Genomic DNA, 15,164 nt, shown 5'->3' on the forward strand with positions numbered 1-15,164 from the left:
TTCAAATTCAAACTCGAATTTGAATAACCAAAAGAAAAAAAAACCCTGAAAGAACAGAGTGACGTACGATGCTGACGTAACCACGCAAAAGCAAGACCTACTTTCACTTTCTTAAGTTGGAGGAACAGAAAGTTCGTCGAAACTTTTGAGGAAAGGGAAAGTTGACCCACAAGCTACTTTTTTGCTCCAAATACGCTGTTACAGACCAGCCCACGGATTACTTGAGCGTAAGTTATCTCTGACATTTTAATATTTTTAAAAGTTAGAAACGGTTCAGATTTTTACAAGCTAAGCACTTCAAGAAGCTAACACAATATGTCAAACAAACCGTGTAAACTGGTAGCTAAAAACATACAAATTCACAATTCATAGGTAAATAAATTGGGATTTTTTTCACAACTTAATGTGAATAATAAATGCAGGTCACTGTTATGTCTCTATAGCCGTGCTGACTCTTGCTGTAAAACACATAATGAAGCAAACTCGGTTTGACGTTTCTAACCTCTAGCTTGTTTTTGAACTTTATTTACGTGTGTTAAACATAGATGTCTGGAGAACCAGCAGAGCTTAGTGAACTTGGAGGCGATCCTAGCACAGATGAGGTGAAATTAAAACCTGACGCAGAGAGGATGGAGGACCACGTCGACGCCAAGCCTGACCGCAGTGCGAGATTTCGTCTGTTCGGGTGACTTTTCTTTAGAAATCCATGCATAATCTGAACCAAAGTTAGAGTTTGTACTTTTCCAAACTCTGTATAGGCTCTACCACTAATGTGGCAGGCAAATATTTTAGATTTCCTTAAAAACACACACACACCCACACACACACATCTGTCGTAAAGCATAGTGTCTTTCTTCCATTTTCTGTTAATCTAATTCCCGCATCTTAATCTTAGTATAATCTTGTCAAACACAATTTGCCTGTTTTGCTTTTTCAAACCTGTTTCTCCTCCCTTAGAAACAAGTATTTCCAACCTATTCCTGGTAATTTTGTCAGAATGAATAATTAAATAATTCTCCTCTTTTTCCTTTAAAAAAAAAGTTTATTTCCCATTTTATGAACCAACTTGTCCCAGGTAATAGCGTTAATTTTTGCTACAGTGAACTAGCAAAAAAATTGTCATCAAAAACCTTTATTACTGGATTAAACACCCAACTAGCTAAATATTAGCAGTAATAAACTTTTTTGTTATTGAATGAAAAGAGATAAAAAATGTTTGGCAGATGTAATCCAAACAATTTTAGTTTGATGGAATGTTAGAAGCAAATTAGAAAATTAGGCATTGAGATTGAATCTAAAATTGGTTCAAATAACAACAATAAATCTGTATATTGCAAAATAAAACTGCATAAAAATTAAAATAAAAAAAAATTGGTTTCATATTTTACCATTCTAAATCAGTTGTTGACTACAACTAAATAGAAACTGAATATTTCATATAAAAACAATGACAACAGTGCTTTAAAATGGGATGAATTTATCATCAAGTGCATTGCCATAATTAAGAACAAAAAAGTTAAAAACAAGGGTTTGTTCCAGTTTTACTCACAAGGTGGCGCTCTTAATCTGTCCTATAGAGAAACACATTACTGACAATAGTAATGAAACCAGATAACCATGTTACTTAATCTGAGTTTAGACTTTTGACACAAAATGTTTGAATTACCAAAAGATTATTTATTTTATAGAATTGTACAAAAACAGAACCTAAGATTTTAGATTATAAATAAAAAAAGGTTTGGACCGCCAGGGTCCCCTCCCTCGGCTGCCACCCATCACACGTCGCACCTGATTAAAATATCAATGAATCATTCAAATTAAATAATATTATTGAACATCTTTACAGTTCCACCAGTATTTCGTGATACTTCTTAATTTTTTGCAATAAAAATCAAAGTGTTTGTGGTACTAATTTGGAATAATTTGCACTAAAATATGACGGTACTTTTTATTACTTGCTGTATAGATTATGGACTATAATCTGACATCAATTAAAGCTAAAGCAGCTGTTTTGTACAAGTAAGAAGATTCTTGACAGTTTTTGAGAGAAATCTGCAATAAAGTCCCAATTATTAACACAAAAAAGTGAGGGGATTTGTTGATTTTGCCTGAATTTCCACAATCATTCTCAAGAAACTGGAGGCACTGGTTGATATAATTTGGCAGTAAACAGACAAAAACTGCATTGATTTGATTGAAAACATAATATTTATGTGATTAGTCTAGAATCTAGAGGGCTACGTAAAAAGCTAAGGCAGGCCGGATTTGGTCCATGGTCTATGGTCCATGAGTTTGACACATGTGATTTAGGGGGTATTATGTCGTGTGAATTACTCTTTATGGGAAATATTGTTTTTGCCCATAAAGAGTATTGTTGATATTTCCTCTCAGCTGTAATCGTCAGTTTTCTCATGGCTACTTCTTTTAGATTTATTGAAAGTCAAACTGTACACCAAGTACTGTATGGGTGGATCTTTTGTCCGTCTGCAGCTGAGGACGTTGATGACCTGTCTGACCTCAGTAGGGGGTGAGTCCTCACGCCTGGACCCAGTCTGGACTCCAAACTCTACAGAGAGCATGTTAGCTTCCTAGCACACACCAAAAAAAAAACCCTTGAGCTTCCGGGTGTGGAGAAACGAGACAGAATCAAGGCGTTTCAGATGCAGAGCGGAGTGGCGCTTAATGACGAACCCAGGTAAGATGGATTTCTCACAGCCTTCGCGGTGGATCAGTGATCCAGCTCTTTGCCCACCCTCATGCTATTGTTTGGCACCGCATGTTGGCACTTTGGAGGTGGGCGGGGGGCTTCAAATGTTCTAGATCACATGTTTATTTGAAAATGGCTGTGCTGCCTGTGAGTGCACAAGAGGCATTGCGGTGTACAGATTTGTTCTAGTGCTTGAGCGACCCGATGACTCGGCTCTTCTAGATGGTTTGGCTTACCAATGGGGCCACTGTTGGCTCGGCTGTCTAGATGGATCTTTGAAAGAATGAAAATATCATTGGACTGTGAGAATTACCTCTGCTGGATCATTTCCTCCTGCTCACTCTGCATAGATAATCTTTGCAAAAATGTTCTAGTTTCTTCTTCAGCCCAACTGTGGATTTCTGCGACCAAATTTGGCCTTGACTTTTGTGCCTTATTTGAAAACGTATGTATGTGTGTGTTGGGTTTTTTCTAGTCAGTGGTTCAGGTTGTCCACTTTGTCATGCATGCTAGCTGTTTTGGACATCTTAGGTGTTAGTTGAGAACATTTTTGACCCAAAAAATGTTCAATGATCCATGGATATTTTCTAGATTTGGAAGATATTACATAATATGGTAAGAATTGAAGCTGCAGAAATTTAAATGTAAAATATCTACATTGTTTGGTTTTATTGTAGCCTTCATTATAGGTTAAATTAATCCTCTAAGTGTAATTTTTCTTTCTGCTAGCAAAAAAAATAAGGATGGCCAGACGCGGGAGCAGGACTACTCTTCTGAAAGCCATTCCAGAATTGTTTTCCCAACATTCCAGTATAAGATGAGCTACCGCAGAGTGGGGAAGTGCATCATCATCAACAACAAAAACTTTGATGAAAACACAGGTATGGCACATACGGTTTTCAGAATACCTCACACCCTAGTTTTCTAGTAGTTAATGTTTGGTTGCGCTATTAATTTAACGTTTTGTTACAAACAGGGATGAATGTTCGCAATGGGACGGACCGGGACGCAGGTGAGCTGTTTAAGTGCTTCAGGAGCCTGGGCTTTGAAGTCGTTGTTTATAACGACCAGACATGTGAGAAGATGGAGCATCTTCTCAAACAAGGTAAGCAGATCCTCTCCATCTTCTTTTAATGCCGTATGTTTATACTTTATTCATTTGATTTCTTGTACAACTGTTTTTGTCTGTATTGGATGTAAAAATTGATATGTTTAATTCTCTTGAAGTCAGTTGTTACTATAAAAAGCGTCAATAACAGTTGTGTTATACAAGGTTTGTATGAGTGCTTGAAATTCTTGAAAATGCTTGAATTTCAGTTAGGTGTTTTCAAGGTTTGGAAATGCTTGATTTCTGCATAAAGTCTTGAAAAGTGCTTGATGTTCAAACTGCGCAGTTTTGTAATAAAGTGCAATTTAACGTTTGATTAAAAGCCTAAATTTAGAAGAGGTTATTTATAGTTGAAACTAGATATATAAAAATAATAAAAAAAAAAAAATTTCACACTGTATGAAGTTAAATCTGACCAAACTTCTCTTGTTTTAAGTCAGTTGGAATTTCCTAAATTATTTCTATTTGGTAAAGTCAAGCTAACTTAGTAAGAAAATTTTTTAGAGATTTTATTTAGTAAATTTTCTTTCTTGGAGTAAGAGAGACATTTCAAAACATAAACTTGTCCCTAAGAGAGAATGTTGAAAACTATCACAAGATATTATGATGAAGGGTGTCATAAAATATTTAATTGAAACTGCCTTCTTTAATTTGTTTTTATTTTATCTCCAAAGTGTGGTGATAAAAAAGTTGGTAAACTTACCTTGAAAATTCTTGAAAAGTGCTTGAATTTTACTTTTTGAAAAGAGTACAAACCCTTGTGATATTTTTTACAGTGTAGAGTTGAAGTTTACAATTGAACATAATAAAAACAGACATTTCTTCACTCTCTGAAGTTAAATCTGACCAAGTTTTTCTCGTTTTGGGATAATTATGTTTACCAAAATTTTTTCTGTTTGCTAAATCCCAGGAAACTTAACAGAAACCTTATTTTAGAGACTTTTTGCAACTTTCTCAGACCAGTCAGGTGTAAAGAGTGTGTATAAGTGAGACATTTCAAAAACATAACATTTTGTTATATTCTAGTTTATATCATATAATAGTGAATCTCTTAAGTGCTGGAAAAATTAAAAAATTGAAAAAGATTTTTTTTTGTAACTTTCTTGGACAGTCAGGCGTAAAGAGTGTGTACAAGCGAGACATTTCAAAAACAGAAAATTTTACTGTTTTCGTTTTTATCTAGTTTTGCTCTAAAAATTCAAAAACTTACCTTGAAAAACTTGAGAAATGCTTGAATTTTACCATGGGGAAAGTTTATGAACCCTGGTTATAATGTTTACTGTTAAAGTTTACAGTTGAAGTTAAAAACAGACTTTTTTTTTCACTGTCTGAAGTTAAATCAGACAAAATTTATCTCGTTTTATGCCGGTTACAATTACATAATTATTTCTATTTGCTAAATACCACAAAGGTTAGCGAGAAAATGCTTTAGAATTTTTTATTTTTTTTGCAACTTTCTCGCACCAGTCAGGTGTGTAAAGGGTGTAAAAGAGACATTTCAATACCTAAAATTTTGCTACATTGTAATTTATATGTTAATTGTTTGTAAACTTAATGTGTGAAATCTGGTTATATAGATAGCCGAGTGATGTGAAGTTTAGATTTTTAGATATATTTAGTAGTGATTATTAGAGAGGCCTGTAAAATTTGCTGTTTACTGGAATTAGATGAGCTAACATTTCATTTTTTTGGTGTGTTTTGTTGGTCAGCCTCAGAGGAAGACCACAGCGACAGCTCGTGTTTCGCTTGTATTTTGCTGAGTCATGGTGAGGAAGGCATGATCTACGGCACAGACGCAGCTATGCCCATCAAGACCATCACTTCGCTGTTCAGGGGGGACAGGTGCGAAAGCTTAGTCGGAAAGCCAAAACTCTTCTTCATCCAGGTATGACACTTCGGGTTCGTACAGGTGCTGGAAATCCTTGAAAATGCTTACGTTTCAAAAAGGTGTTTGGAAAATGCTTGATATTCAAACTGCAGTTTAGTAAGAAAGTTGTAATAAACGTTTAAGAGGAAAAAAAAAACTCCTTCCTCAAAATCATGTAATTAAGCATTGACTTTAGATTAATACAGACTGACTTGTTTAATGTAAGAAATACTTAATATTCCCAATCAACCAGTTAATGAAATAAAGGGTGTCCATGCATCCTTAAAAAGTCTTAAAACATCTTAAATTTATGCATCTAAAATTAAAGTCTTAAAATGTCTTAAATCAATTGGGTAAATAAAAAAATTGGTCTTAAGTAGGCCTTACATTTTGTTGTGGATGGACTATTTAATCTCATATATTCAGTGTAGTTTCTCACAGGTTGTGAGGTTCTCACAGTTTATATTAACTAGCTGCTAATATAACCTTGCTACGTGGCTAGCTACCTTTTTTATGTCTGTCATAAGTAATTGAAAATTCATTGCCAGTTTGCTGGACGATGTTTGTCTTAACCATTTGCACTTCTGTTTCAAATCCACATAATTTATTTTTTTTTTGTACATTTCTATAGTGATAAAGGTTTTAAAATCCATTACTAATGGCCTTAAAAAGTCTTACATTTGAGTTGATGAAACCTTCAGAAACTCTGCTTTATTTTATATATTAAAGTTATTAAAATTATGTTATTTTTGAAGTTAAATTTGTGTTTTGTTCTAAGATCTATGAGATTATCACTAATATTAATAAATTATGTCATGTAATAGTGTGTCATATAATCAGATAGTGTGATCTCTGGTTAATTTGTTTTGTTTTTATTACCAAAGTGTGGTGCTGGTTAAGGTTACCTAATTTACCTAAAAAATGTGTGAAAAGTCCTTGAATTGTCCTTGAAACATATGTATTGTTGTACTGTTAAAGGCTTGTCGAGGTTCTGAATTTGATGAAGGTGTCCAGACAGATTCAGGTCCACCAAACGACACCATGGAGACCGATGCTAATCCAAGACATAAAATCCCTGTTGAGGCAGATTTTCTGTTTGCATACTCCACTGTGCCAGGTAAGTCATGTTTCTAAGTGTCAAATTAAGTCAAATATAATGTAATTTTAGGCCTGTCACAATAACAACTTTTGCTGGACGAAAAATTATCACAATAATTATTGCGATAAACAATAATATTGTTGTCTTGAGACCATTTTCAAGTAATATATTTATAGTGACATAATCTTAAAGATGTAAAGAAAACATTACACTGGAACTGGAGAGTTTTTAAAAATAATACACAACCAAAAACAATCAATTTAAAAGGAAAAAAACAACTTAAAACATAAGCCATGAAAAGTCTTTGTAAACAAAATTGTCCTTCAAAAATATAATTCAGCTCCAACTAATTGTTATTATTTTTGTAGTCAAATATTCTGATGATTAATTGATTAATCGGATAAACAAATTGTCACAGTTTGCAGATTTTTCATTTAACCACTTAAGCCTTTTTTTAAACAATATTAGAAATACATCAAAAAATACAAATATACCAACAGTTCAAATTATTTTTTAAATAAGAAAAATGCAATAATATAGCTTTCCTTTAGTGAATATGAACCAGGTGGAGCTAAAACTGCCTCTTGAGGAGTTTTAGGTAAAACATATTTACAGTCAAAAATGTTTTTATCACAAATGCAAAATGTATCTGAATATGTTTTTCTTTTCAGCAAACGGCCTTTTTTAAGTCTGTATACAATATTTGATCATTTATCATGCGATTAATTGATAAATTGCTTATTGTGACAGGCTTATGTAGGACTGGGCAGTAAATCAACAACAATACAATATCATATTAGACATGAGAATCAATAAGAAACATGGTGGAATCAAATAACTCTTTCACTCTTTGGTTACCTAGCAACTCACTCTTTCTTTGGTTACCTAGCAACAACTTGCTGAGTAACTGACAAAGCAGCAGTTTAAGGGTTTTGCCACTTTGCCTCATAACTGCTTAAAAATAAGAAACAGTGGCGTGGAGTGAAAACTGTTGTTAAAACAAGAAACAGTTTGGCAACATTTCAGATATTTAAACAAAAAAAACTGTTAAAAAATTATTGATTTCGACTGAAGAAAACGCTTATATCCAGAGTTCCTTTTTTTTTTTTTTTTTTACAGTTTACTTTTAGGAGTATTTTACTACACTGTACTTTTTACTTGAGTAATTTAATTATGAAGTATTTCTACTCTTACTTGAGTAATATTTCTGGATTTTCTGCCCACTGAATGAAAAACAAACATGTTTTAACCAAATATTCACCATACACAGACCTGCAGTTTTTGTTAAAGTTTTATATTAAAAGAAACTGAATTGGAAAGGTTTTCTTTTACCTGATTTTGTTATTTTTTTGTTATTTATGTGAATTAATGTAATTTTTGTCCTCAAAATGGTCAAATTTCCACTTAACTTTATCTTTTGGTCCAATTGATGTAATTTTTAAATATGAAATGATGGATAATTGAACCAGTTGCCCAGTACTTTAGTAGTTTTTTACTCTTGAGTAATTTCTTGGATGCCTACTTTTTACTTTCACTTAATAAATATTTATTGAAGTACAAATTTTGGGTACTCTGCCCACCTTCTCAGCCATATTGCCCAGTGAAACCCTTTGGCGTATTAACTGTTTTGCAGGATATTACTCATGGCGGAACCCGGGCCGTGGATCCTGGTTTGTCCAGGCACTCTGTAACGTCCTGAGCGAGTTCGGCAAGCAGCTGGAGATAATGCAGATCCTAACGCGGGTCAACTACATGGTGGCCACCAGTTTCGAGTCCTGGTCGGAGGACCCACGTTTCAGTGAGAAGAAACAGATTCCCTGTGTGGTCTCCATGCTGACCAAAGAACTGTACTTCAACTGATATCCTGCCTGTACTGTAAGACAGAGACTCACAGACTGACCAGACTGACTCGACCGGCTGTTTCAGGCAATGAGGAAGCAGTCGAAGCATTCAGGGATGATTCAGGCCCGACAGGACCCAACGCATTTAGAGCATGCCACTTTGTCTACGTGTGAAGTTGGGCCTGACAACAAGCACTCTGTGAAATCAAAAATAACACTCTGAGTTCATGTGTTTACAGTAAAACCTCCTCTTCAGGCTCCCCTCTTGAAATACTAGTCACATTTAAGCCGATTGTTGTCGACAGACATTGTGAATTATATATGTATGATCTACCGACCCATAAAATTAGCTGCCAGTTTTTATGGGACGGTGGAATCATATCTGAATATGTGTTTCTCCATTTTACAAAACTTATTTGTCTAGACAAATCAAAATTTTTTTTAGCTAATTAGCCCACCTAAAGAATTACAAAAACAACTACTACTCTTGTGGATCTGTTTGTAGCTAACATTAGCATTAGCATGCAGTCACAAAAAGACTTTCAAACTGTTAAAAACAGACATTTAAATACACTTCACTAAAACATGCAAAGCATTAGTGTTTCATGCTTATAGTTTAAACCTTTTATGACTAATTAAAGCATTAATTAATCATAAGCATTAATTGGCATTAATGATTGACAGCGCTAAGACTTTCCTTCCAGCTCTAATCGGTTGCTTTGACTGCAGTTGTATGATTGCCCTGTAACAACATGGTGACAGTTTTAATAAATATGGAAAAAACATATTTTTCTAAGCTACATACTGCAGCTTTAAGGGAAACTCACATAACCAGCAAAGTAATGTTTACAGCCTGAATAATTTCTGCACATAATTTTATTTAGTTGAAAAATTGCAGTTTGTTTTTGCTAAAGTGAATGTCAAGTTTGAACAGATCCCAAGAGATTGTCCAGAAACACCACCCAGCAAAAATAATCATAAACTTTGACAAAAGTTGCCACAAATAATTTGGAACGAGCCTCTAGATCTGGAAAATGGAGCAGATCATTTTCGTTTGTGAATGTTTTTAAAGTTTCAGCTGTCAGATTTCGTAGCAGTCAATTAAAAATAGCTGAAACTCCTCCGACTGCAGCATTGTCACAACGCTCAACATCTCAGCCTTTCCTGTAACTACAAGTTGGTAGCAACATGCTAGCATCCTCAGGTTCCTCACTGTCCCATCAGATGTCATGTTTAATCTCTTACCTACATGTGGTGGTTTAGGAGGTGTGATATTTTGCTGTGTAGTGATTTTGTTCTAACTTTGAATCAAGCATGAAACACAAACAGGTTAGCTGCCATCTTGTTCAAACCCAAATAAGTGAGATTTGTATAATTAATTAGCATTAACCTGTTCATTTATTTATTCAAAAGGGTCCAAGAAATCATTTTGATGATTTTTCTATTCTTTTTTTATTATTATTATTTTACAGCATTATATTTTATTTAATTTATCACCAAAAAGGCAATTCAGAATGACTAAGCGTTAGAACCGGCTGGGACCTGGAGCACACTTCACATCATTTTACTGTATATTACTGTTGTACACCGTCTTCACTTACACTGTTTTGTAGTTTACAGATATTTTTAGTGAAAACAAAAAAACTACAAAAAAAAAATATTAAGCATTTGTACACTTTGAGAGTGTTTAAAATAAGCATCAAGAATTGATTATTGGTAAAACAAATATTTCAATACATGAACATAACATTTGTTGGTTGTTAAAGTCACAGAGGCAGCTATTACTGGCTAATAACTAACCTATATTTACAGAATCCACTTTTCCACAATATTCACTCTTGTTTTTTGCTCTATTATTACTCTTTGTTGCTGCATGTATTGATAAAAATGATGGTGGAAGGAAATCATATGTGCTTTTATTATTCTGCTTTTCGCTTTTCCTCTGTAACTTGTATTTATTTTGATATCATTAGCATAAATGCTACATGTGTGCAATCAGTGCAGTTCTTGGACCTCTGATCAGTGATTTGGTGTCAGGACTGAGCTGGAGCGAATGCTTGTTCCCCTTGTTTTGAAATTAAAACAAAAAACCCCCAAAAAACTTTAATAAGATATTTCTTTAAATGGTTTCCAGTTTTTAAATGCTGTGTTCCTCAGGAATATATTTGAAAAGATTTGAATTTAAACGCATCATTTGGTCCACTTTCTTGGACAATTCATTGTTTAAATAACTTGAAAACAGAGGAATGCTTCTGTAATTAAACATGAATTTATTGTGTAATGAACTTTGTGTCATTTTTTATTAGCATGATCACATTAAAGCAATCAAAACATACTTTGCACATTAGCGATGAGACAAACATGTACGGCAACGTGTGTCTGTTAGATTCAGTCAGGTTTCATTAGGGACAACACCTAAAGTCTGTTGGTTTTTTTTTACGACTATGACAAACACGCCTCTTCCCTCTACGTTCTTTGTTTTCAGTCAGATTGCCTTTCTGTTTCAATGAAATGACTTTTCAGTGACAGGGGTGTGGGATCTGATAATAAAAAAAAAAACAGGCAATTGACTCAGCAGGAGGTTAATCTTAAACTCATCCATCTCACTCAGATTCTCAGAGATAAACTTTATTTAAAGAATAGGACACAATTTAGAGAATAATATTCAGAAATCAACTGAGATTAACACTAAAGACTGAAACTAGGTCATAACAATGGAGAATGTATCATCCTTGAAAATAAGGAAATTTTACATTTCTTTCCAGGAAGTGAACAGTAGCTCTGAGCGGAAAGGAAATCCAAATCCTAGGTACTTTTCTTTGTGTTTTCCCTGCATGATGAAAAGACAAGAAAAAAATCTTTGGTATCTCTGGAGTCCTTTGAGTCACTTTCTGGTAAATCCTCAAACGCATGCAAAGCCGATTCATACTTCCTTTGTGGCTTTAAATGACAATATGTGTAAAGTATTTTTAATAGCTTTTACACTTATTTGAACGTTCAGCTTTACTGCAAAAGTATTCACAACATTCAGAGCCACATAAAGACAGTTACAAAGTCGGCCTTCTATCACCTGAAGAACATTTCCAGAACATTGTATTGATTGATTCAATCAATCAATCAATCAATCAATCAATCAATCAAATTTTATTTGTATAGCACATTTCAGCAGCAAGGCATTTCAAAGTGCTTTACGTCATAAAAACAAAAATCAACTGGAGCATTACATTTTGTCAAGTGCCGCCATTGCATTTGACAAAATGTCAAGTGTAAAAGCAATAATGTAACACTTGACAAAATGTAACATTAATCATCTATAAATGATTAATGTTTCATTTATTATGTTCAAAAGCAACTGTAACTGGTTAGGTTTTTGGTCTAGATTTTAAAGAAGTCAGTGTTTCAGCTGTTTTGCAGTTTTCAGGAAGTTTGTTCCAGATTTGTGGTGCATAGAAGCCGACTGCTGCTTCTCCACATTTGGTTCTGGTTCTGATGATGGAGAACAGAACCAGTACCAGGAGACCTCAGAGGTTCGGAAGGTTGCTATGACAACAGCAGATCTATAATGTGTTGTGGTGCTGAGGAGTTCAGTAATTTACAAACTAACAGTATTTTAAACTCTATTCTCTGAGCTACATGGAGCCAGTGTAGTGACTTTAGAACTGGGCTGATGTGCTCTGGTTTTAGTCAGAACACCAGCAGCAGCGTTTTGGATCAGCTGCAGCTGGAGGATTGATTTTTTTTCTGAGGCAGAGTTGAAAGGACACTGTTACAGTGATCAGTGCAACTAAACATAAACAAATAGATGTGTCTCTCCAGATCTCGCTGAGACATTAGTAATGTTCTTCAGGTGATAGAAGGTCGACTTTGTAACTGTCTTTATGTGTCTCTGAAGTTTCAGGTCAGAGTTCAGTCTGATCTCAAGTTTCCAACTTTAAGAACTGAAGCGCTCTGCTCCTCTTTAGGTCCGAAGACAATAACTTCAGTTTTGTTTCTGTTCAGCTGAAGAGCATTTTGGCACACGTGTATCTGTTCTAAGGTACATTGATTACTGCAACAGTGTCCTTTCAGGTCTGCCTAAAAAAATCAACCCTCCATCTGCAGCTGATCCAGAATGCTGCTGCTGGAGTTCTGACTTAAACCAGGGAGATAGAACACATCACCCAGTTTTAAAGTCCTTCCTCTGGCTCTCTGTAACTCATAGATTAGATTTTAAAATACTGCTGCTTGTTTATAAATCACTGAACGCCTTAAGATCACAATACATTAAAGATCTGCTGTTATCATAGCGACCTTCCAGATCTCTCAGGTCTTCTGGTTCTGGGGATGCAGAGCAGAACCGGAACCAGAACCAATAATTGAGAACCAGCATTCAGGTTCTATGCATCACAAATCTGTAAAACAGCTGAAACACAGTGTCTGTAAATCAAGCCTTTTAGGGAACCGTTGATTCGTAATAACTGGGACAATCATCAATATAATTGATGTATTTTCACTGGGTGATTTTGATTATGGCATTTGACAAAATGATCGTTTCATAACTGATGACTGGATGATGTTTTCATGATGTCATGTCGCTGAAATGTTCTGTACAAACAAACTTGACTTGATAAAACAAAATCAAGCTCATAATTGTGAAGTGGGAGAAAAATAAAACACGTTTTTTAAAAACTTATTGTTGGCTCAGAAGTCAAAAGTGTTACAGATGGAAGCTTTTACAACTCTACATAGAGAGTCTCAAGCTTTTTGCTTTTTCTCTACAAAATAACTTCAAATGAATCAGACTGGATCGATCTGTGAACATCACCTTTCAATTCTTGACTTATATTTCAAATGGGGTTTAGATCAGCACTTTGCTGAAAGTTGTGGCTTAAAGTCCGAAAAATACGGTACCGTAAAATATGAAACGTCCAAGGCTTAAACTAAATATGAAACCACAGCAAACTGCAAACAGTCTCACGTGAGTAGCTAGAATGTGATTTGGTAATCAAGATTAATAGCACTGCAGATTGCTTCCCCTCTGTACGCCCTGGTGATTAATTTATTCGTTGTTTAATTTCCGGAACAAGTTGTTTAACAGCCCCTTCAAAAGCAGGACACATTAGTGGAGCAGCAAACAAAATCCCCAAACTGCAGCAAGCTACTTTCATACAGTTTATTTGATTAAAGTTGATGGGGTATGACAATCTGGAATGATTGCAAGGGCAATTTTCTTTCTTTCTTTTTTTTTTTTTTAAAGTTTGAAATAAACAAAAGTGCATTTCGAGTGAATGTACTGCATCAGAGCAAGGATTCATGTTCCAAAATAAAACCTAATGGCTGAAGAGGAGGAACAACCTCCCCTGCTTAGGTTTGCCTCAGAACGCAGTGTTCAGACAATTAAGCTGACAAAGACTGATGACTGCTGAGAAAATCTCTCTCTCTCTCATCAATTACCTGCACCAAATGTCTGATGAAAGTCAAACTTTGCACTGTGTGCTCTCTGCTTTTATTATTTTACATGCGTTAGCTACGAGCCTGCAGGCAAACAGCAGCAAAAGTCAGGCATCAGCGTTTCGTGCCGTGTTGTTTTCTTCCTGACAGCTGAAAGCCATCAGTCAAATAGCAGTACAGGTGATTTCTGGCTGCAAGTCTCTCCAGTCTGCAGATGAGAGCATCTTTTTGTGTTTGCAGGTGATTTTCACTTTACACGTTAAGGGCAGAATCATGCAGACATAGGAAACAAAGGCTGAAACATTTGCATAAAACACTGACGCAGAATCTACATTATAGCTGCGCATTTTTTAAAACAAAAGATTAACCAGCATGTTGTATAATGTAAATACACTGTGTTCCAAATTATTATGCAAATTGGATTTAAGTGTCATAAACATTTTGGTTGTGCTATTAAATTTATAGATGGTATTGTGTGTCAGGGCTCTTTGAATCACTATAATTAATTTCAGAGAGCTGATTAATTAGTCTGCGACAGACTAGTGACCTGTCCAGGGTGAACCCCGCCTCTCGCCCAGAACGTAGCTGGAGAGGCACCAGCAACCCTCCCAACCCCATTAGGGACAAGGGTGAACAGAAAATGGATGGATGGTTGATTAGTTTGTCTGGTGAACTCGATTAAAATAAATCTTCTTAAGAAGGATGTTCCACATTGTTAAGCAGGCCACAGGTTTCCAGCAACATGGAAAGAGAAAGGATCTCTGCTGATGAAAATCATCAGAAGATATGTCATATGAAAGCATATCTTGTCATATGAAAGCATATCTTGTCATATGAAAGCATATCTTGTCATATGTTTACATTTGACAAGATATGAAAACAATAGACTTTTAACAAAAACTGAAGCGTTATCACCGTACTGTGAAGGGATTTGTGGCTGATTCAGAACAAAGATGGGTTTGTACAGATAAAGACATAAGGAGGAAGGTTTCTGTTAGACAAATTCATCAGATTAAGAGAGCAGCTGTTAAAATGCCCTTACAAAGCAGCAAACAGTTATTTTAAGCTGCTGGTGCCTCAAAACAGGTTCTTGTTTTGTTCTACCTCAACTG

General features: G+C 35.1%; 1 protein-coding gene across 1 annotated transcript; it reads left to right on the forward strand.

The window, feature by feature from the left end:
- The first annotated feature begins 67 nt into the window (after positions 1-67).
- On the forward strand, positions 68-10,908 carry casp7 (caspase 7, apoptosis-related cysteine peptidase). Its single transcript, XM_044102679.1, has 7 exons — positions 68-227; positions 546-685; positions 3,437-3,588; positions 3,684-3,812; positions 5,525-5,700; positions 6,661-6,799; positions 8,415-10,908. The coding sequence occupies exons 2-7, from the start codon at positions 546-548 to the stop codon at positions 8,639-8,641; spliced, it is 963 nt and encodes a 320-aa protein (XP_043958614.1). The 5' UTR covers positions 68-227; the 3' UTR covers positions 8,642-10,908.
- Positions 10,909-15,164: the final 4,256 nt, after the last annotated feature.

This window comes from Gambusia affinis, linkage group LG20 (assembly GCF_019740435.1).
Source record: "Gambusia affinis linkage group LG20, SWU_Gaff_1.0, whole genome shotgun sequence".
NCBI classification, from domain to species: domain Eukaryota; kingdom Metazoa; phylum Chordata; class Actinopteri; order Cyprinodontiformes; family Poeciliidae; genus Gambusia; species Gambusia affinis.

Coding starts and splice junctions, on each gene's coding strand:
- casp7 (XM_044102679.1), top strand. CDS start 546: ATGTCTGGAGAACCAGCAGAGCTTAGTGAACTTGGAGGCGATCCTAGC. Junction 3,589..3,683: donor AAACTTTGATGAAAACACAG/GTATGGCACATA, acceptor TGTTACAAACAG/GGATGAATGTTCGCAATGGG. Junction 6,800..8,414: donor TGCATACTCCACTGTGCCAG/GTAAGTCATGTT, acceptor ACTGTTTTGCAG/GATATTACTCATGGCGGAAC.